General features: G+C 40.6%; 1 protein-coding gene across 3 annotated transcripts in view; it reads right to left on the bottom strand.

Annotated features, from left to right (window-relative positions):
- Nucleotides 1-20,171, bottom strand: part of VRK2 (VRK serine/threonine kinase 2) — a 46,697-nt gene extending 26,526 nt beyond the window's left edge. For all 3 annotated transcript variants that reach the window (XM_032184849.1, XM_032184850.1, XM_032184851.1), the window contains exons 1-6: nucleotides 19,999-20,171; nucleotides 9,829-9,884; nucleotides 9,236-9,305; nucleotides 8,347-8,434; nucleotides 8,100-8,208; nucleotides 6,588-6,680 (exon numbers count right to left, since the gene is read on the bottom strand). In XM_032184849.1, coding sequence (XP_032040740.1) covers nucleotides 6,588-6,680; nucleotides 8,100-8,208; nucleotides 8,347-8,434; nucleotides 9,236-9,305; nucleotides 9,829-9,884; nucleotides 19,999-20,122 — 540 coding nt within the window. In that variant the 5' untranslated portion in view covers nucleotides 20,123-20,171. The remainder of the gene's footprint in view (nucleotides 1-6,587; nucleotides 6,681-8,099; nucleotides 8,209-8,346; nucleotides 8,435-9,235; nucleotides 9,306-9,828; nucleotides 9,885-19,998) is intronic.
- Between the last annotated feature and the right edge of the window lie 1,328 nt (nucleotides 20,172-21,499).

The raw sequence follows: 21,499 nt of genomic DNA, 5'->3' as shown, positions 1-21,499 counted from the left end.
CACAGTGCTGGTAGCCTCTCAAGGGAAAGCCCCCGGCAAAATGAAACCCCTTTCAGCCTGCACAAAACCAGCAATGCCCTGCTACAACCTTGCCACAATCGTTATTAGAACGTCTACATTATTTTAAATTACCATTAATTTCATTTCATCAATTCTCATTATAGCCCTTTCATCATTAAAAAGATATATAGTTTTTTATAGCTAGTTGTCACTTTTTGATAGTGTAACACTGCGTGCCCTTCTGAATTTGCTCAGAACTTGGTGGGTAGGGGTAGCTGAATAATTTGTGTGTGTGCATTTTTAGGAATATAGGGAGAGGGAAAAGAAGATAAATATTAAAGAACATTGAGAAAAATGAAGTCAGCATTAGCATGAGTTTCAATAACAAATATTTTCATCTGCATGCTTTTTATAGTAACAACAAAGCAAATAAAAAGAAAACAAAACATGCAGAATAAGATACATAAGACACTTCAAACAAGAAATTATATCAAGGATGATGAAGGTGCAAGTGACAGAAGCCTCGAACAGCTGGTTTTAGCTGTGTTACATTAGACACTCCTACCCCCGCACTTTCTTATTTTATCTCTGTTGATTTTATTCACGGCTTTTGTTTGTTTGTTTTTTAAACGCATCCCAGTTTGCACTAGACTCAGCAGTGCCTAGCATGGTCTGTTATTAATAGATTTTGTTATAGATTAGGAGCCAGATTTCTAAACTCTTCGCACTTAATTTCATGCAAACATGAACGTGCCATCTTATTCAAGCAAACAGCCACACAGGCACAAGTAATTATTTATGTACACAAGCAACCAGCTGTAGATTTGGTGGTCTTCTTGTCCTTTCTGTGTGTGACTCCCTCACATTGCTTTAGATGTAAGGTGCTCAGCACCGGCTAGACACACAAAATTCTTAAACTTGTGTATGTTATAACACAACTGCACTAATTTGGGAAGCCACAGGACCCATGCTTTGGATTCTCATGGTGTATTCTTTATCTGACAGTACACATATCAGGAGCTTCATTGCTGAACAGCTGACAATACAGAGATTTTCTTTGGATGGTTTCTTCCCACTGGTTCCATCACTAAGTTTGTGCAATGCACTGCAAGTAACTAAGTAGATACCAGCTAATATGATGCAGATTGCTGATGGCCAGAGAGCTGTGAGCTTCAGCTGGACCCTACACTACAAAAAGATGGGCTAAAGCAGGTCTTCGGACTGAAATCCATCTTGGGATAGGAAGTTTTAAGTGTAACAATTAGGACAGAAAAAAAAACCAACACAACAAGGAAGGAGGAAAGACAAACATCTCTGCCTGTAGAAGACCACTTCCAACTCTCCTCAGCCTGTTTAATTTCTATATTCGGGGCCTAGCATGTTCTCCTGCTTAAAGAAAAGGGTTTGGAGTGAGGAAGGCTCATTGTTTTTTTCTCAGCTTTACCCTGTTGCGCACATACACAGAATGGAACCAGGCTCTAGAAGAAATACAGGGAGGTAGAATGGTAGAGAAATGTAAGTGCACAGAGAAATCAGAAGTTATTTTGGCAAAGCTGTAAACATAAACCTAGTGCTGCGTTATACAAGGTTCCAATGCTTTGTTAAATGTGTCTGAATCTTGCCAAGTTGTAGCAGGTAAAGTTGGAAGAATGTTTTGACTAGAATGGTGTTTATTGCAAGTTTTAAATAAAAAGAAGTCAAGTAGACTCAGAGGACTGAATCTGTTTAGAGGGAAATATTTGCAATGGCTCATCATCTCACAGGCTGGACTAACACTAAATCCACAGAATAGAACAGTAATGTCAGGGGCTTTGTACAAGCTTCAGACTAAACAATTCAAAGACATCCTTCCAGCTGACTACACCTCTTTCAGACTTTAAGGAGTAAGTGTCAATTCCACCAATCTAAATATTTTTGAAATACCTTATTTTAAGAATACATCACGCTCACCATAACATGCTGAAATTGTGCTTGAACCTATCCTTAATTTTAATCCACTTCTCAAATCCTATCCAGGAAACAGCTGCCTTTGTAGACCCATTTGGCCACAAAAACGTTCAATGACACTGCCAAGCCCTCCATGCAGGCCAAGTCTAAAGCTGTTTCTGGGGTGCCCAGTCTAGGTTCTTGGCTCTCCTTTTCTTCTGTACCCATGCATTTTCATTCCATGTCTTTTTTCCTCTTTAAAGCCAAGAGGAAACAGAGCTACAAGTTCCAGTGCTGAAATCAATTCAAATCCAAGATGTCTGGGCCATAACCACCAGAAGAAATTAAACCAGTGTGAGCAACTTACTGCTACTCCAAAAGTAGCAGTAAGAGTGATGAAAGAAAATTTAGGGCGTCTCATTGCAAAGCTACATCTCAAATCAGAGGAGAAGCCAATGTCTGTGTGTCAAGCTCAGCTGTTTCTGTATACCTGGGTACTGTATCCTTCCTAGAAGGCATGAAGGGGAACAGAAAAGATTTCCTTTTTTCTCAGTTCACCTGCTCCTTAGCAGATCTGTCATGCTGGACTAAAAAGCAGGAATCACAGTGATTCATCTCACAATGAAAAATAGCTTAGAGTTGGAATTGTTTTCATGCATGTTTTTTCCTGTATGATCAATGCATGAGCTTTATATCTTCTGCACTGCTCCACTGAAAGCTGGTCTTAAATTTAAGATTTTGAAATGTTTCTTTATTCTTCCTTTTCCTTCAAGACCATCTATGATTAATGTCTGGGAGTTTTATTCTGTAACTATCATGTCTAAGAAAAACTTAAAAGCAAAACTGAGGTGCAAATCTAATTTTAAAATTTACAGCTTGAAAATGCAAATACATGACTTCTGGTAGAGTCTTGAGAGTCTGCAACACATCTGCCCATACGCTGCATAAAAAAGAAAAGCTACAAGAATTGTTTTGAATAGGCATTCTTCCAAGCCTTACTTCATTTATTAAAAACTCCAATTTTAAGCATTTCCCTCGTGACCACTTGTCCCTTTTAACAGTATCATAATTTAAATGTGTTTAGTGGATTCATATTCCTCTTTTAGAGTCTACTCCAGTAACGCTTGTTCTGTTTTATCATACAAACAGTTCCTACCATGCACCAAATCATCTTCAGCTCGCCACAACACAGAGTGCTTCACTTGTTCTGTAATTTATAGGTCTGATCACTTCAAGTTTGCTTTCAGGCCTCTCCTAGATTCATGGGCTGTGTACTTCCCTCAGTACATCACTCCTATTCTGTCAGTCATTGTGCTGGGTCCATGTTCAGAAACATATTGACTAGAGAATTGATCTTTTGACCTGTAACTCGCTGAATGGCCTCGCTCCCTTCTATTGAATAGATCTGCAGCTAGCTGCTCTTTGAGGTCAGTTGATTCTGATCTTCTAACTATTTCTAAACATCATTTGGAGGTCACAGAGTGACAGGACCTTTACTTTATTTGTTTCTCTGCCGTGCCACACAAGGTAAGGGATAGCAATATGGATTTCACATGTTATTTCAAAAAGGGGACTATGATATTTATTGACAGTGGTGTAAATTCACTAGGTTAATTTATAGGAGAGACAGCGTAACAACAGCAAGTTTAACACAGAAAAGTAATCTTTTCTGGAACTGAAGGACATCAGTGGCAAATTTGCATCTAGGACACACAAACAGACACTAAATAAACAGAAGCAAAGTCAGGCTAAAGGTACATATGCTTTTTTTGAACAGATTTCTGTCTCTTCACCAAAACAGAGAAATCTGAATTGTATTTCCGTTCCTTTTTATATATAAAAAGAGATTATTTATGGGTTCCATTTAAAAACTAATATTTCTGTAACTGACAGCACACTTCAAATTTATTTTCTCTTAAAATCCTAAATCCTACAGAGCAAGAATCCCCTCAACATAAAATTCATAACAAAAACTCACCAGATGAATTGTTAGCTCAGACAGCTTTATTATACTAACTTCCCCAGGAGCCAGAGGTCTCCCAGCTTACATTCTCTTCCTGAGTTGGAGTTTGCCATTGGCAAGATGCTCCCACTCAATATGAAACTAGCTTGACCACGTCACCACCCAGATCCATTGTTTTAACCAACCAGACCAAGGCTATCTAGCTATCTACCATTTTAACAGAAAGAGGTTGGATAAAAAACACGCTTCACAAGCATTTTGTAGCAGTAATAGTGTTTGAGGTTTTCTCTAAAGTCTCTAAGATTGATACAAGATTCCCAAATACAGCATCTCTGACAACAGTTTGGAAGATATGGGTCAGGTTATTCCACATTGTTGTCATATTTAGTCAGTGGTAGCGCTCCACAGAACTTCTAAATACTGTTCTGGTAAATACATAACAGCCTCAGCTTACCAGCATGTTATAAAGACAGCTTGATTTATAGAAAAGATTGTCACAACACCATGAAGCCTTACAATAGGAACAGGACAAAATTTGGAATAGGATGAAATGACTTTCATATAGCAATTACAGCCAAATCATTGGCACGTGCATATGGCTAAGACCTAACAAATGCAGAATCACGTGTGCAAGTATACACACACTTTGAATGCCCACGTCTGCATGAGGATATTGTCTAGGGCTGCACGTGCCTGCAGAGTAGCGTGCCCAGGTAAAGAAGTACGGGGCAGACAGCACATCACCCAACAGTTCCAGGGGCAGGTTTATTGAATTACATTACAACATCTAACTTGAAATTTTACCTGCAGTGTTGGTGAGATTATTCCTTCTCCTGCCCCACAGAGCATACATGTTTGAAGATATATGGCGAACCAATTTGCTTTTATTTGTCCAAAACCTGTCCCCATTAAGCCATCTGTGCTGCTGCGTAAGCTCAATTCAGCACACATTTTCTTAAAAATACATTTACAAATAATCATCACACACACACATGAACACATTGCGCTTCCAAGCTCTGTGAACATGGTTCTGGGCTGGTATGGTATAGTTATCATGGTTTCGGTGAAACCAGCAGACTTGTGGCCACTTGCAGAATTTCAGGCGCCTGTGACTAGGGAGTTTATTTCCATTCAACCTCACTTCATTTAATAATATCTGAACAGCTCTCAGTTTTCTTAGGCTAATAGAAATGCAAGTTTAATGCACATCTTACTAATGAAAGCAAATATGAGAAAAATTTTCCTCTTAACTATTCTAAATAGGAATGTGATTTTATTTATTTTGTTTTACAGAACCACTTCAGTGGAAAACACATTTTACCATAACAAAATTCTGAACAAGAAATCTCAGCAGTAACTTACCATTTTTACACTTCAAGCTAGAAGATACTTAAGTTGGAATATCTATTAATATTTTCTGTATTTATTAAGTTACATTTCCACCTTAAAATTCTGTCCAGTAATTCAAGATTACTTTAATCTGTCAATGAATTTGCTACTCATGAAAACTAAATACTAGTATGCAGACAATGTGAGAAACAAATCGGATCACCCCAGAACCTAGCTAACTCAAAAGCAGCTGATCAAAGTCAGCTACGTCTTAAAATTTTATGATTACTATCAATGGACAATTCCAAAATGATTTCAACGTGAAAAACAGCAACTTATCTTGTTGTCATAAAAACACACAATAGCCAAGACAAAAAAAAAAAAAGTCATTTGAGTTATGTTGATGGAATTGGGTAGCAGATCATTTTGCCTCTAAATAGGCTTCTTCTTGGATACAGCAGGCTGGTAAACATCATAAACTGAGATGATGTACTGGCTGCTACCACTGTCTAAAAAGACGGCAGTTTTAAACAGTTGTGATAGTTCTTAAACTATGTATTTTAGAAAGCTGGAAAGTTAATTTTGAATCAACCATTTAACTTGAAACTTGTAGGAAAGTAGATAAAGTTTAACGGTTCGACCTTTAATGGCAGCGAGCTGTTTTGTAATATCTGTTTCTTCATCACTGTGGTAGAAAAATATATAAAAAAAAAAGGGAGAAGTATTGCTGACAGCTAATTACATTTAAGTGAAATTAGATTTTTTTCCCCTTATGAAAAAGGCATACTTAAAATGTATTGAGAAAAAAAAAAAGACGTGGTACAACCATACTGAGTATGACAAGATCAAAAGGTTTGTTTCACAATGTTTTACTGAAATGCTTCAATTTCAAGCCTAGCTTTAGGGTATTAGACAGCAGCAACCTTAATGCTACTCATCTGCCATATCCAGTACAACAAGCAGGACATAACAGTTAGTGGTATGGAATCACAATTCATGACGATAATAGAAAGCTAGAACATCCTAAAAATGAAAATACAAGGGCCACATCCTTAAACTCTAATACTATACTTACACTAGCATAATCTAGAACAGGAATTGCGTCCTCTAACTTACCCTGCTGATTAGTTTACCTGTCCCTTACTACTATCCCAGTTAACAGAGCCCTAAAAGAAGCAGCAGAATTTTATTCTTTCTCAAACAAGGCTCCACAGAGACACTATTGGATTTGTCATGAGAGGATGTGAATATTCATGCCCAAACCTCTCTTTTATTAATACATGAATTGTTAACACAGAATACGAGTAACTAACTATTAAACACTTAGGAACATATTCATGTAACAGTGTAGGTAAGTAAACATGCTTACCTCATGTGGATTGGTGTAGCCCAAAAGCAGATTTGCTGCTTTAATGTCACCATGAACATACTCATTTTCATGTATATATTCCAGAGTATCCAGCTAGGAAGGATTAAAACAGAAAAAGAAAGCAGGCATCATTATCATCTCCACTTCTTCACCTTAACCCTACCACCAAATATTTCTCACTTATGCAGTGAGCTCAAGGGCTACACAAACTGAGATAACATTTGTTTTGAGTTAGAGCACAAGGACTGCCCACTCTTTCCACAAAGCCTGTTCCCACCATGCACACTGCTGACAGCAAATATTAAATAGTTGTACTGTGCCATGAGTACCCCCGTCTAACTACCATATGAGTCCCAGCTTCTATGATTACAAAGCCAAACAAGCACTTTATAAATATAGGAGGAACTGCTAAGAACACCAAGCTCTTCAGAAGAGCACACAATCAGCCCTGATGGTTTGTAATATATTTGATCCTGTCAATTATTACATGGCCCACATTTCACATCATTGCCCCTTTCTCATTATCATCTTTCTTCAGCTCTGCGCTGAGGTACTACAACAGCTCTGTTACTGGAAATAAACAACACGTGCACCTGTCAACTCAAACAAAGGACAATCCTGGCTGCTGGAGAACACAGTGTTACAAGTTAGTCAGTGATGCGACTACAAAAGCCGTTCGCTTTCTTTTATTATTATTTTTAGGTTAGAAGCAAACATTGGAGGTCTCTAGTCTAAAACCCTGCTTCAAGCAGGGATAATATGAATTAGATCAGGTTGTACAAGAGACTAAACAGTCAAGGTTTAAAAGTCTCCAAGGATGGACATTCCACAACCTCTGGGATGCCTGTTCCAGTGCCAAGCTATTCTTTCTGCAAAAACCTTTCCTTTATATTCAGTCAGAAATCCCCTTTCTTGCAATTTATGACCATTGCCTCTGCCCCCACTTGCTGTGCACCTCTCTTCAGTAATAGCAGTCCTTCACAACACAAGTTATAATGCAAATGAAATCATACATAATTTTCTGTTAGAATATGCCAATCTACACATTTGAAAACAAAACCAGTATTTGCAGACTAGCCTAATCTCAACCCGTACTACCTGTGCATTCAGCAAACACTCAAGTTTTTGCATTCAAGCATGCAGTTGGGAACTTTGACAAATATGGATGTCTAATACAATACCTTTCAAACACTGAAAAAAAATCAGTACATGTTAAAGCATGAGAACGGGCTTACAAATCTCAGTCCAGACACACGTTTTGAAGTGTATGGTCTATGTTTTAACCAATTAGAAAAAGTTGGGTTTGAGCCTACCAACTTCCAGTTTGCACAGGGTCTCGATTTTGCACTTAACATTCATTTTATAAAGGATGAAAAACAAGAAAATGCATAGAACTTGCATGTGTTTAATTCTAAATTCAAAAGCTAACTAAATAAACTTTATCTTTTAAGAATAATGATCTTATTCATTGAATTCATGAACTGTGAGACAGTTTTCTCTCTGCATACATACCAGTCGTGCTCCAAGTTGCAGAACAGTCTCCTTCTTAAATCTACTTCCACAATCTTTAAAGATTCTTTGAAGGTCTTCCCCCAGTCTCTCCATGACCATAAATCTATAGCTATCCAGAAATACACAAGAGGGAGGAAACTTTAAAGACAAAGCTACAAGTTTGCGTCAGGCTGAAAGGAGGTAGCTCCATTTTGTTGAAAAGGGATCTTCAGTCAATTTCAAGCTTAATTACAATTCATCTTATTACCTTTTTCCCTTGTACTCAGTCAAGCCTGATCCCCAGAACACTGGAATTCCTAAACATCTTATTTTTTTGAGATTCATCCATTTTCTTACTGCAATAATAATACAGAAAATATAACATTGGGTTAACTAGAGAATTTCAGGAATTAGTCTATTTTTTAGCCACCAAGCCAAGACTTTGAACAAAACAATAAAGCAAGCATAACTTATTTGGCAGTTACTGTACCAAACAAAGGATTGTAGATTTACACTGATGTTCTCTACGTTCTCCAAAACAAGAAGCATTTTTTGTTCTAGTAATTTGACATTTTGTTCCATACGAAGGCAGATACAAAGTTATCAGTAGCTGACGAAATAATGCCTTTGGAAGCTCTACTTTATTTCATACAGAGTACTTCAGCTATCACAAGTGCTTCTGTCTACCAGCCATCTAAGTCACCTGAAGTCTTTATGACAGTTCCCAGAATTAAATCACATCCATGCTAAATTGTCTGCAGAATCAAGTGCCTTGATTACTACTAAATCCTGTGATGATTACACACATTCTTAATTTCGTACACGAGCATAGTTACTAGCAGAAGTACAGTTGCAAATCAGTCCACGTAGTACCTCTGTTTTAAGGCTGACTTCTCTCTGTAGTCCATACATTGCTGTGCACTTTGAAGTGTGCACCTAACAAATGTCATTCTTCTGATCAGAAACAACAAGGATGACATCCAAATAAAGAAAATTACAGCAAACTAAAGCTATTACAGCACCAGCTGTATGTGAAGTGAGTTGGTTATCAGGCTCTAAAGCATTAGTTCTTCTCAGAAGAAATGAAACCTAAATTAGTCCTTAAATCTACCTGAGTCAGAATTCAGTGGTTTTTATTTTGTTGATATGTTACTTACTCTGCTCTTGTTTTGCAGCCCTCTGGTAAAATTTCAGTTCAGAAAATAAGGGCCCATTTTCAAGATATTCCTATTGAGAAATAAACAAACTTAGCATTATAAAATACTAGGCACTTGTTTTAGAGAAACAACAGTTCCTAAACAAAAGCATAAGATAAATTCAATAAATTCAAAGAGGATTAAATCCCCTTTTTCCCACCTCCCTTATACCATGCCATCTGAAATACAATTTTTCTAAGTAGATAAGAAAAAAAGTTGTTTGGCAACGCACTTTCATACAACACAGATTCTTTCAGGAATTATTAAAGATGCTATTTTCCAGAAATTCTATAGATCAGACATGTTTAAGTTCATAGTCTGATTTTCCTTATGTAACCATTCAGGGCAGAAATCAAGGAAAGGAAAAAATCAAGTCAGGGAAACACTATGAGTCGTGGAAGTACCAAGCATATACCCTAGCAGGGAAAGTATACCAAGATGTTAAAAAAAGCCACAAGCATGCAATACATACTCAATACTGAAAATAAGGATAGATAATTAAGAGAAAGCACTGCATACAAGTTAACAGCTTAGGAATAAGATCTCCACATTACCACTTTAATTACATGCACTGCATCATCTTCTACAGGAACATCAGTATGAGGGGAAGCTGCAAAATGAGAAAGAGATGGATCAAGCTGTACGCAACAAAATATAATTGCAAAGAGGAAGCTAACATTGCATAAGGTGTTCAGTAAAATATATGACACACAACATTTTGTCTGAATTCCAGCTTTTAGAAGTCAAAGACTTGCTGAGTTAAAAAACAAACCCAACACCACAGAAGCTGTGACCAACAAGTAGAGCAGCAATTTGAACCCACACTTTCAGAACTCCCTCTCCATGGTAATTAAGCAGTAAGCAGGATGTCCCCATTGCACGTTGGCACCACAATGAGGTATCCCATTATAATAGACTATGTTTAAGTCATTCCAGTCAATTGGATAACCTCTGTATTTGGCTCCCGTCAATCCACTGTCGTGACAAAGACACCACTTAAAAGTTATGACCTACATTATGCCTCTAGACAGGATTGCCAGTTTTCCTCTATTACAAATTAATTTGGCCCCAGAACCTTGATTTCTATTCTGACATTATTTAGACACTGGCCTAAGTTAGGGATAGCAGAGCCATCACCTGCCTAAAAGGGGAGATGAGGGATTGTGCCTCTTAGTGCAAGCAGAAATTTCAAAACAATAATTGACCACATGTGCCAATTACAGCCCAGGAGACAGAACCTCGCTGCACAGACAATGCGATTCTATTTTCTTCTGACCCTGAGAGAACTATCAGTTCTCTCTGATACTACTGAGGCTACACGGAGCTATGCTGGGATTAAAATTTAATGAGACTAAATCATCTTTTAGAATCATCACTGAGAGAAAAACTAAAAAGAATACAGTTCCTATGAAATAAGTGTCCCTTTCAAACTTCTTATAATGATCAAATACCAACAACAGTCCAGGTGTGAAACACTTCAACTGTCAGCACACACAAAAACGGACTACTTTTATCCGCATAATAAAAATCAAGTAAACTTGGATATAACCAAACCATCCAAGCTTACATTTTTTGATGGTCAGGGCATAAATATATATATATATATATATTTATTTTTTTTTACAACGAACAGACTCCAGCTGCCATCTTCCTTCAACTCTGCACAGTCTCTGGGTTCTCTGGGTTCAAGGAGCAGCACAGACACTTGTAGCTGTGTGCCTTCAAGCTTGACACCCTGATATCACTGGTTTTGGGCTAATTGCGCATTAAGATAAAATGAAGCTCTTCCAAAGCAGTAGGTCTGGAAGGTGTGAACTATCCATGGACTCGGGTGAGTAACAGTCACATTCAGAACACAATTCAAAACTATTCTTCCAAGCAGGAAGGAAATTTTGATAAACTTCCTTCTTACCATTTCCTTGTACTGAAATGGGAATTAAGGCAAAGGTGCTCTGGGCTTTATCTTTTTTATGTTACACGTAGACTGTGCGTTAATAGCTGCAGACATTAGTCTAAAAGAACACATCCCATGTGTTTTCACTGTACTCAATAATGTCACATTACCCAAACAGAATGAGATGTGCTCTCTTACTGACACAGATCAGAAAGGAACCTGTGTATAAGAAAATGTATTTTAATTCCAGATTACTTAACAGAGGCTTGATAGGTACAGAGAAGTATCAAATTTAAATTTATTTCAAAGAGTCTGATCTAACTTCCCTGCAGACATCTTGACATTTTATAAAGAGAGGCCTCATTCATGTAATCTGGAACAGACAGTAACAGCTGTCAGGGTAATGAAGAAGAGCAATTAACGGGAGGTAGCCCAGCAAAAGGGCCTAACCCCCACGGTTCTTACACTATAACCATGTGGATGCTTTTTGGAATAATGCTGAAAGAATATCCTGAAGAAAAATAAAACCAAACCTAACTGCAAAATGTTACAATGTGAAACGAAAGAGAAATCAGACAAAGCTCAACAAGATACAGAAACAGATGCTCCAGAAAATGAAATCATGACTTTCAAATACGCAAAAGGAGAAATGGTATTACCATTTTTACTACGCGTGCAAGAAACAAAGCGCAACACACACAATGGATAATACTCTACAATTCTTATAAAGCTCAATCGTATACATACGGGTAAGCAGAAGTTGCATACGGGCCTTTTGTTGCATCATTTTCATTGACCCTTCCTATAACAGGCAGCAATATTTTAACCACAGCTCAGATATAAGACAGACTATTTTTTGTCCATAAATATACATAAATGGTTTTTAAAAAATGGTCTCATTACTATGTATAGTTACTTAACAGACTGGAAAGGCTCCCAAGGTTTAACAAACAGTCTGATTACATACCTCATAGACCACCACCACATACTCTCCTGCGAGTTTAGCTCATAGTTAATTACTGTATACTCGTAATTAGCCATGTGCTAGCCTCGTTCTGTGTGGTAGCACATGGCTATTTATAATATTACAATCAGTTAAGTGCTAGACTGCAGGACAGTAAGCAGAGACCCTGCAGGAGAGCAATGCTGATGTGCAGGAAGTCTCCGATGGCGTCTAAGTACACACAGAGTACCAGGAGCACTACATGGTGAGATTATGTTTGCTAACGGGATCTTAAAATAGCATAACAAATGCAAGAGTTCCCAGCTTACAGTTTGTGTTGCTTTTATCAACAAGAGATGCACAGTTTCCTTACATTTGGGGGTAGAGGTGTTAATGTATGCACACAGTCAAAACCATTGTCTGCATAATTGCTAGCTGGGAAGACTGGTGCAAGGTGAATCTGTGCAGGGGCTGTGGCCATTCCCACCTTGTGCCAAGAAAAGTCTAATAAAATATTTGCAAAGGGCACACCTTTATTTTCTCTTCCTCTCCTTCATCCCACAATCACAGCTACCATGCCACTGAAAAGTATAGAAATGTAAAATGCACTCTGAAATAATGGCAAAGAAGATGCCACACCGCCTACACAATAACCTACCTCACGTTACCCCATGTCCAGAATTCCCTAGTTTAATCCAGGCACAGCAGTTATGGCCTTATCATCCTCTTTTATCGTGAGTCTCATCCGTTTTGTTGCCGAGTGCCACAACCTTAATTAAGGGAGCTTTATAAATGTTAATATGACATGGTAACAAAAGAGCGTTTCTGGATGAACTGCCATTTCCTACAACCACTCCGCACAATTGCATGCAGTCTGACAAAGAAGCGTGCCAATTCTGTTTGCCAGTTCAAACGTGCTTGTTGTAGTTTTAGCAGTTAATTTGTGGCAGTCACATTTGGAATATGGTGAAATATTTTCAATGGCTCTCACAGAACCAGTTTTGTTGACAAAGTTTACACAGTGGAAAAGAAAACAGCATTGATTTGGCAGTTTGAAAAAACATCCCTGCTCCTGTCCACAGCTGCTGTCTTTGCCACTGCCGGGTATTTTGAGGATGTATTTGTTTTGGAAACACGAACGAAACTATTTTCAGGAGTTCTTGGGTTGCTAGCATTTAGTTTTTGCCTTGTTTCATTGGATAACTAATCCTGAGAGTGATATTGTCAGCTTAGTTTTTGCAGAAATAAAACCTAACCTTGAAAATACCACACTCCAGTGTTACAGGCAGCCTATAAAAAAGCTGGAAAAATTCTGACCCCATCTAAAGTCAAGCCAGGAGCCGTTAAACTCAGCGGCTGAGAAACGGGGGGAAGCCTTGCTCAGAGTATCTAACAATAGAAAATAATCCAAGTTGCAGGATTATAGTTTCTAAAAGCAAAATGTAAACAAATAAATCAGAAGTAGCATCTGCTAGTTAACACAGAACTTCAAATGCATCCTACATACGGAGAGTACTAAGGCAAAGGTTTCAAGGAGAGCAAAGCATGTGGCTTCCCTGCTATCCTCCCTCCCAGCCCACTTCCCAATATTCAGGATTTCCCCAAGAACTGAAACACTCAGTGCTTCAAGTGTATGACAACGCATCAGTGCTTCCTGGATGGACCCTCTTCTGAGAGAAGTGTTTATTCATATAAAGAGAAGAGCATTTATTCATAAACACTCTAAGCAGTGTTTAGGAATATTGTTTCTAGATTCTTCTTCGAGGTATCTCTATGAATTTAGTTTTATTACACCAATTACATACACATGGCCCTCTGCTGTGCTTCTGAAACATCTTCCACAAGATGCAAGTAAATGGTTTTCAGTGGAAAATTGTGCTCAACTGTTTTGCAGATAACTGCAAATGCCTCCAAGTTAAGAACACTTAGTACTGCTAGGAAATTTCACTGTACTGCTTACTCATCTTTCTGGGAAGCCTTCGTGATTCACTAGAGCCAAAGTTTTGTATTCTACAGCAACGGGAATTTGACTTTCAAAGTTAATTACTCTAAGCTGGAATAGGTACGACATATCCTTTAACCCCAGGCAGAAAAGCTACGCATGGTCTGCTCTTGCCGCACTCTCAGATGGGAGGCCAGGCCTCTAATATTTAAAACTTGATGCACAAACTGTTTTCTGGCACAATTCTGCTCTAGCCCATCTGCTAGTTTGACGCAGTGCCCATCAGAAGACACGATGCCAGTTTCAGTAGGTTACAGGTGCCAAAGACGGCTGAGGAGAGTGCCCTCCACAAGGCAACAGGTGCCCTACCTTTCATCCGCAGCTCTTCCTGATGACAGATAACACTGCTCAGAAATACCTCCTTCACTGAAGATAAAAATCAAACCTGCCCTCTTGCCTTTTAGCTTTGCTTAGCACGCCAGGGTCTTGGTCCCTGACCAGAATTCCTGCAAGGTGGACAAATAAAGAGCAAAACAACAGCTCCCAAATGGTAAGTCCATACATAGGTGTGAAAAAACAAACCAGAGTGTCAGAACACTAAGACAAAACAGCAAAGATCTCAGCAGAGTTTGTAACAGACTTTAGATTGCTGTGTAAAAATGAGTTATGCTTTAAAAGTTGCATCTTTTTGCCTCCAAAGCCTACCAGAAAAAAAGAAGAAAGAAGATTCAAGAGGAAGCAGTCACCAGCAAGAACCTGTAGAAGAGGGATTTTTTTCTAGGTGAAGCAGTCTGGTCCTGCTACACATGGCCAGTCCTAAGTGATCACTGAATAGCAAAATCAGGCTAAATTTATGATTTAATTTGTCCACAGATATGGTGAAACATTATAAATATAGATACAAGGAGATTACCTAGAGTTTAGTATTAGTGACTAGATAAAAAGACTCTTTCCTGAGGTGATGTTTGTCTGGCAATGAATTTATTTTCACACTAAGGTTCACACCTAGAGGTACAATGAGACCTTTCTGAAATGCATTTTAACACCTGAAGTTGAGAGAGATCCAGCCTTAACCAGACAGTCACCTGGTAGTGTTTTTAATTACAGCTTTCTGCTATTAATATTCTTCTGCTGAATTCATAAAAATCATCTTTAACATGTATCTTTAGGTATCATTTTTTACTGCATTTTTAATTTGTTTGCTGCACTAAAGCAAATATTTTAGTGAGGCTAATTTAAGCAACTGTTGAAGTACTTAATTTCTCTAAAACCAGTTACTAGTCTGCTTCCTTAATCAAACCAAGGAATGAATACAGTGGCAGAACATGCTTCCATCAAAGCTCCTCTTCCCTGATACACATGCACCCCTGCTCAAGGCTATACAAATTATCCATGGAACAGGACATACTCTTTCTGAAATGGACTTAACCTTTCTTTCACACGTCAGCTTTTTTCCCAGAACCCCGGGTCTCTGAGTATCAACAGCAGAACGCACCACGACCCAAGCCTAAAAGCAGAGGAGGCCAGCATCACACCTCGTCTACCTCCACCAGCCACCCCTTGGAAAATGGGGAGGAGAAAAAGGCGATGCAGGTAGCAAATCTCCAAGCAGGACGCAAGTATCGGTGGCTGTATTATCGATATTCATTATCAATCTGCCCTTTCCTCAGCTTCCCATATCGTAACACCATCTGCAAACATAGCAGTCAAACAGCAACACAAACACCTGCTGCAAAGCCAGCTACAAAAATTGGTTTCAAAACTTTTAGTTTTCACCTATCAAAGTTTCATCACAATACACAGGTGTAATACAGTTAGATCCCATTTACAACGTAGCACGTTATAGCATAACAGACACGATCTAACAAACATAGACGAAGACGAGCGTTCGGCGGAGTTATCAGTTTTCATCAGAAAGAAGCCTGAGAGCAGACAGTGGGCTCTTAACAATGGGATCTTAACAAAACATTGTGTGACCTTTCTGCATTGAAATTTTCAGTCCAAATTGTGCATTAATAGAGTCCTTGCAGCAGGACTAAGGAATGATTTATATAAAGACTGGTGTTAATTACTGGCTGTGATCAGGAAGATAAATGAGAGAACGTAGGGCTCTCAGTAGCACCCTCCTCGACTCTCGCTTCCTTTCCACATGTACTGCTGCTGTTCTCCACAGGGCTACAAACTCTTTGTGAGACCAGCAATACCTCATGTCCTTCCCTGCACGCTCCCCGTTCTGTCCCCACCTTATCAAAGGGGTAACAGCTCTGTCTGAGGAGCCTGACAACTAATCAGTACAGTACCAAAAAATGAAACAGCATGTAACAGCACAGGTAGTTCCAGTTTGTGATCCATACTACTGCCTCTGTGACACAAGTGACATTTGAAAGAACATCTCTAGGTGGCTCCTAGATGCTGCTTCTGGCAGCAGAAGGTCTGCTCTTCGGGAACATTAGGAGGAAACAGTATTTGTGAGCCTTCCGCTGCTGGATTTGTTCTGGTTGAGGTACAAATGCAAAGGGAATCCAAGGGAAGGAACAAGTCAACAAAGAAATAGACAAGATGGCACACAGACAGGAAAGAGAAAAAAATAGCTAGAAAAACAGGGAAAATGTTCATGGGGGAGAACCAAACTTGTAGATGTTGGAAACTTTCACACACATCATTAGAAGCCCTGCACCTGAAAAGCTGATTAGCATTCTAGGGCTCAGGGTCAGCAAATGGCTTTCAGAGGCTTTGATTCAGTGAACCTTCCAAGGAATGCATCCCTAGTAAATATATTTTGCAGAGATACCGTAAAATTTCTCAAGTACGTTGTTACAGATTAATGGAGTATGGAGTACCCTTAATGGGAAATTAAGCTATAACAACGCACATCAAAATCTTTACACCACCACTGTAAAAATACTTATTAAAAGATACAGCCAGCAAAGTTAACCTTTACTTAGAAAAGGGCTGTGCTGTTCGTATCTGGCAGGCAGTCGAATCTGACTCCACTCTTCTGTCTTGCCCACCTCTCTGCAGTTCCTTCTGCGCTAGTTTCTCGCTGAAAGTTTCGTGGTCACTCTCACATCTCGCTGCACGTATGTTAAAAACTGGGCTGAACAGTGCACGAAGTCGGTGCCCTTCAGCAGCACACATGGGAGTGTTACTCCCAAAGGTTCATCTCTTCCTTCGCTCCCCTGACTCTCAGGTGGCTAAATGCTTCTGTAGGATGAAGCCTCAAAATAGCTTCCGAATGGTGTATGTTACATAACATAAATATGCACCTGACCAAAGGAGATGGACAAAACAAGAAACCTTCAGTCAGGACACTTGAAGGAAATCTTGCTGATTTCCTCTTTTATAATTAAAAGATCGGCTACAAAGGGAGCAAGGCCTTCAGTTCACTGCTACATGTAACATTCACTGTCCTTCTGAAAGAAGAGAATAAACAAACAAAAATACCATTAAGTGGCAGCTGTATTTCTTCACCTATGCTGTCACTTGTTAAAAAACAAAGAAGCAAACAAACACAGAACTGCAATACCAAGGGTCCCAGATTGTGTTCTCATTCTCAGCTAACCCACTGACTGCTTTCTATGTCAGTTCAGTGGGAGTCAAACTGCAACAAACACCACAATATAGGAAATCACCTCAGTGGTCTGCGTGATCAGGCAGAAAACTAATCAAATCTGCATGAAACTGTTTGAATCCCATGTGCTACACCACCTACAAGGTCCAGTGTGATTTGACTGCAGAAGTAAACGACAGATGTATTCTGATTCAGGAACATTTTTTTGTGTGACTCATGAATTACACCTACAACTACAACCTTGCATTCTGTGCAGCACCCCCAGCTCTCTCACTCCTTCCTTGGGAGCCTTTTATAAGTTCGTCTCCCTCTCCTTTGGACCCTGACCCTGCACCTCACATACCTCTCCCACAGTTTATTCTTGAATGACAATAGCCAGAGACAACTTCACTTCCTAGCTCATGCTAATCTTTATTTTCTTATTGTACCAATTTTCATATATTCTCTAGGCCCAGCATCCCTCAAATGAGACCAACTGATGTTTCAAAGGCCATAAAAAGCTATCTAAATATCAAAAGCATAAAGAATGTAAATATTATGAGCATCTAACCTTTGACTCTGTAACTGCCGTTTGCTGAAACCCTTATCATCCCCACTGGTTCAGCTTGCTGACTCGAGCATGCACAAGCTACAAAAATTCCTGAAGAAACAAAACCAAAACCACCACTACAGAAGCCTAGCAGATGCACTCCAACTCTTAAGAGAAAGGTAAGGATTCAAAATAGTTTTAATCAGCCTCAAACCACATAGTTGCTGAGGAAATTCTGTGCAGCAGACCACACCAAACCTAGTCCAAAGTAAAACAAACCCAGAACTTAGATAGAGGGTAGATGTAGGGCCATAGCTACCCGCTGCTTACACTGACTGTGTTTACTTCATCTGTAGGAAAGCAGAAGCAGTGGCATTGAGGTTTTACTGAAACCTTTTTGTTTCATTTACACAGCCATTTGGTGGAATAAAGTGTGTTCTCCTCTTCATTCCAAAAGCCAGTTCACACCATGTTGCCCACCCCCTCAAAAGTTTATCACTCAAACTTGAAGTCTCTTGAACTCTGACAAGTCCAGATGCATACGTAAAATTGTTCACCCTCCTGCAGCCATACATTACTAGTGGGAAGTGCAACTCTTGGTGCCTGATCCTACAGTTTGACACTGACAGACATCTTCACCTTCATGAAACCACACTGAATCTAGCACAGCCTTGCACATTTGTGCAGAACATCTTTTTTCATACTAAAGACAAAAGAATTGAGATGCAGGACAGGATGCTTACTGTAGTGAAAACTGGTCTCCTCATAAAGAAATCTGGAAATCGCACTAGGTGGAAAGTTCATGCTGTATAACATTTTTTTTTCCTTGATGCATCACTCAGTATGAAGGAAATAGCATTAAGAGATAAAGCGGGGAAAAAAACAGAAGTGGAAAACAAATGGCACTAGCAGAAGTAAAGAAAAATTTACAAAAAAAGGCAGCAACTGTATTTTCCAGGGCAGAAATACAGAAGAAAGGAAAAACTTTTAAAAATATAGCTGATTTATACATAAAAGGAAATCAATTTAAGTATTAAGGTGGCCTGCTCATCATTTTAAACACTACTACTCCAAATACTGAGTTAACGTACTTTTAACTTGATAGGATCGTTTTTGGCTCCACAGATGATGTACTAAACTGCTTCTAGGTAAGTCTTTACCACTACCTTAAAACAAGTACAAACCAGTCCCTGACAGATCACTACGGATAGCTTGCCTGTACCTACTGTACACAAGCAGTGCAATGGAGGGAAAAAAAGTTCCTAATACTGCCTTGAAAACAGCACTTGCTCTTTCCTAAGGACCGGCAACACGTCTCATTATCTTCTCCAGTGACCCAGAACACTTTACAAACTGCCTTTCGGAACAATTCATTGCTTATAAAACACCGACCAAGTGAAACGCAGCCGCTCCTTCTGAAGAAAATACGGCAACATATCTAGGAAAGCACAAATGAAGAACGGCACTCACGCCTCTGGTGCAAAATAAAATTCTAATCCTGAGGCAACACCCTGCTAGCTTTTGCTCTTGTTATGTTCCTTTGATGCAAACTGACTTTAAATTTTAGCAGGAGACATTTCCAGAACCCCGTCACGCCTGACGTGGCTGCTGGCAGAAGCTCCAGCCTCACTCTGCACAGCATCTCCAGGCGTGCCAGCACACCCATGGGCAACGTGGGGGTCCCCCAAAAAACTTCTGAACAAGGACACCCCACAGAGGGGGGCAGAAGCCAGCCAGAAACCCCCCTGGCCGGCATGGAAACAGCAACAAGCTGTGTAAACCTCGTCAGGTCAGAAAGTTAGAAGCAATTCACGTCGCCCCTGTTAGTGACCGCCGGCGTTTTACCTAGATAGATCAAACCAAAGCCTCCCTGGCCGATCTGGCTGCCCAGCCTCCAGACTTTGCCCTCGGTGTCTCTCAGGACCATGTCCCTCGGCAGAGGAACCGGCAGCCGGCCCCTGGGCGGCATGGCGCCCGGACAGCTCGCTGCCTTTCCTCGGGAGAAGCACGATCCCGGCTCAGCCCCGCTGCACAAGCGGCCTGACAGCTGAGGGGGACGGGGACGGGGACAGGGACGGGGACGGGGACGGGCAGCCCCGCAGTCCCCTCGCCCACCCCGGCCGGCCCCAAGCCTGGCGGCGAGGAGCAGCCCCCGGGCGGGGCCCAGGCTCCCCGCCGTGCCGCTGCCTCCCGCGGGAAGCCCCGGGCCGGGCCGCCAGCAGCGCCCGCCCTCTCTTCGGGCGGTCCCGCCCCGGCTCCCCCTCATCCCGCCCGGCCTCCCAGGGCAGGAGGGAGGGAAGGAAGGAAGGAGGGTTGGAGGGAGGGCAGGACGGCGAGAGGGCACCCGCAGCCCGGCCGGAGGAGCCCGGCCCTGACGGGGCTGGAGTGTGGAGGCTGCGCTGAGCCCGCCAGGGCAGCGCCGCTCTCCACGCCTCCGGCCGCACGCTGCAAGTGAGGAAACTTTTTTTTTTTTCTTGAAGTGCTTTCACAATTATCGAAGTAGTTGGTCAGTCTGCGCCCCGCCCGGGGAAAAGTGAGCTCTGACAGGGCGGCAGGGGCACGGTGAGCACTTAAAGGCTGCACCAAAGCCACAGCGCTATGGCGGTGCCAGCCGTTCAGTTTTACCTCAGGATGGGTCCACGGGTGTACCCCGGCCATACCCCAGAATCCCTTTCACACACAGAAGCAAGGATACCTACAGAAAATAACCTGCGATGTGGGAAAAGGACATGGTCACCTCACAGAGCGCAGGTCATCGCTGCAGGCAGGGGAAGCCATGTTGTGGGCCAGACCCATCACCACTTCTGAGCTGGTGGACATTAACTTTTTAGTCAGAGGACACTGAGCCATATATATATATATTTTTTTAAAACGTTTTGCTCCCAGGACACACCCCTGGCCCCAAGCAGACATTTTGTGTGACCTTCGCTTTACTAACAGGGCCCACCCTGTCAGCACTCTGCATGGAAAGCCCATGGCAAAAAAATGTGATCTTTCCATTTCCTTTTCCTTTTAGAAAAAGCTTTCCTCCTCAGCTACAAGTCCTCAAAGACTAAAATACAAAACAGGTCTGTGATAGGCAGCAATTCAGGTGGATCTCTGTATTTATTACCACAACAGGCTTGAACATACACCTTAAAGTTGAAGGCCTCAAAAAAGCTTTTCCTTGGGCTTCACTTAGCCAATATCTTTGTACTATATCATTGTAATCCACCCAGCCAGCCGCCCCTTGGTCTTCAGACTTCATTTAAGTAGAAGAGGGCCCTGAATAGCTGTTTAACTGCACTTCTAGCTGAAGTGCCACATCTTCCAGGCAATGGCTCCATTTTTTTTTCCCCCCACTAAC

The sequence above is a fragment of the Aythya fuligula genome, chromosome 3 (assembly GCF_009819795.1).
Source record: "Aythya fuligula isolate bAytFul2 chromosome 3, bAytFul2.pri, whole genome shotgun sequence".
Lineage (NCBI taxonomy): Eukaryota > Metazoa > Chordata > Aves > Anseriformes > Anatidae > Aythya > Aythya fuligula.
This window is presented reverse-complemented; position numbering and strand designations above follow the sequence as displayed.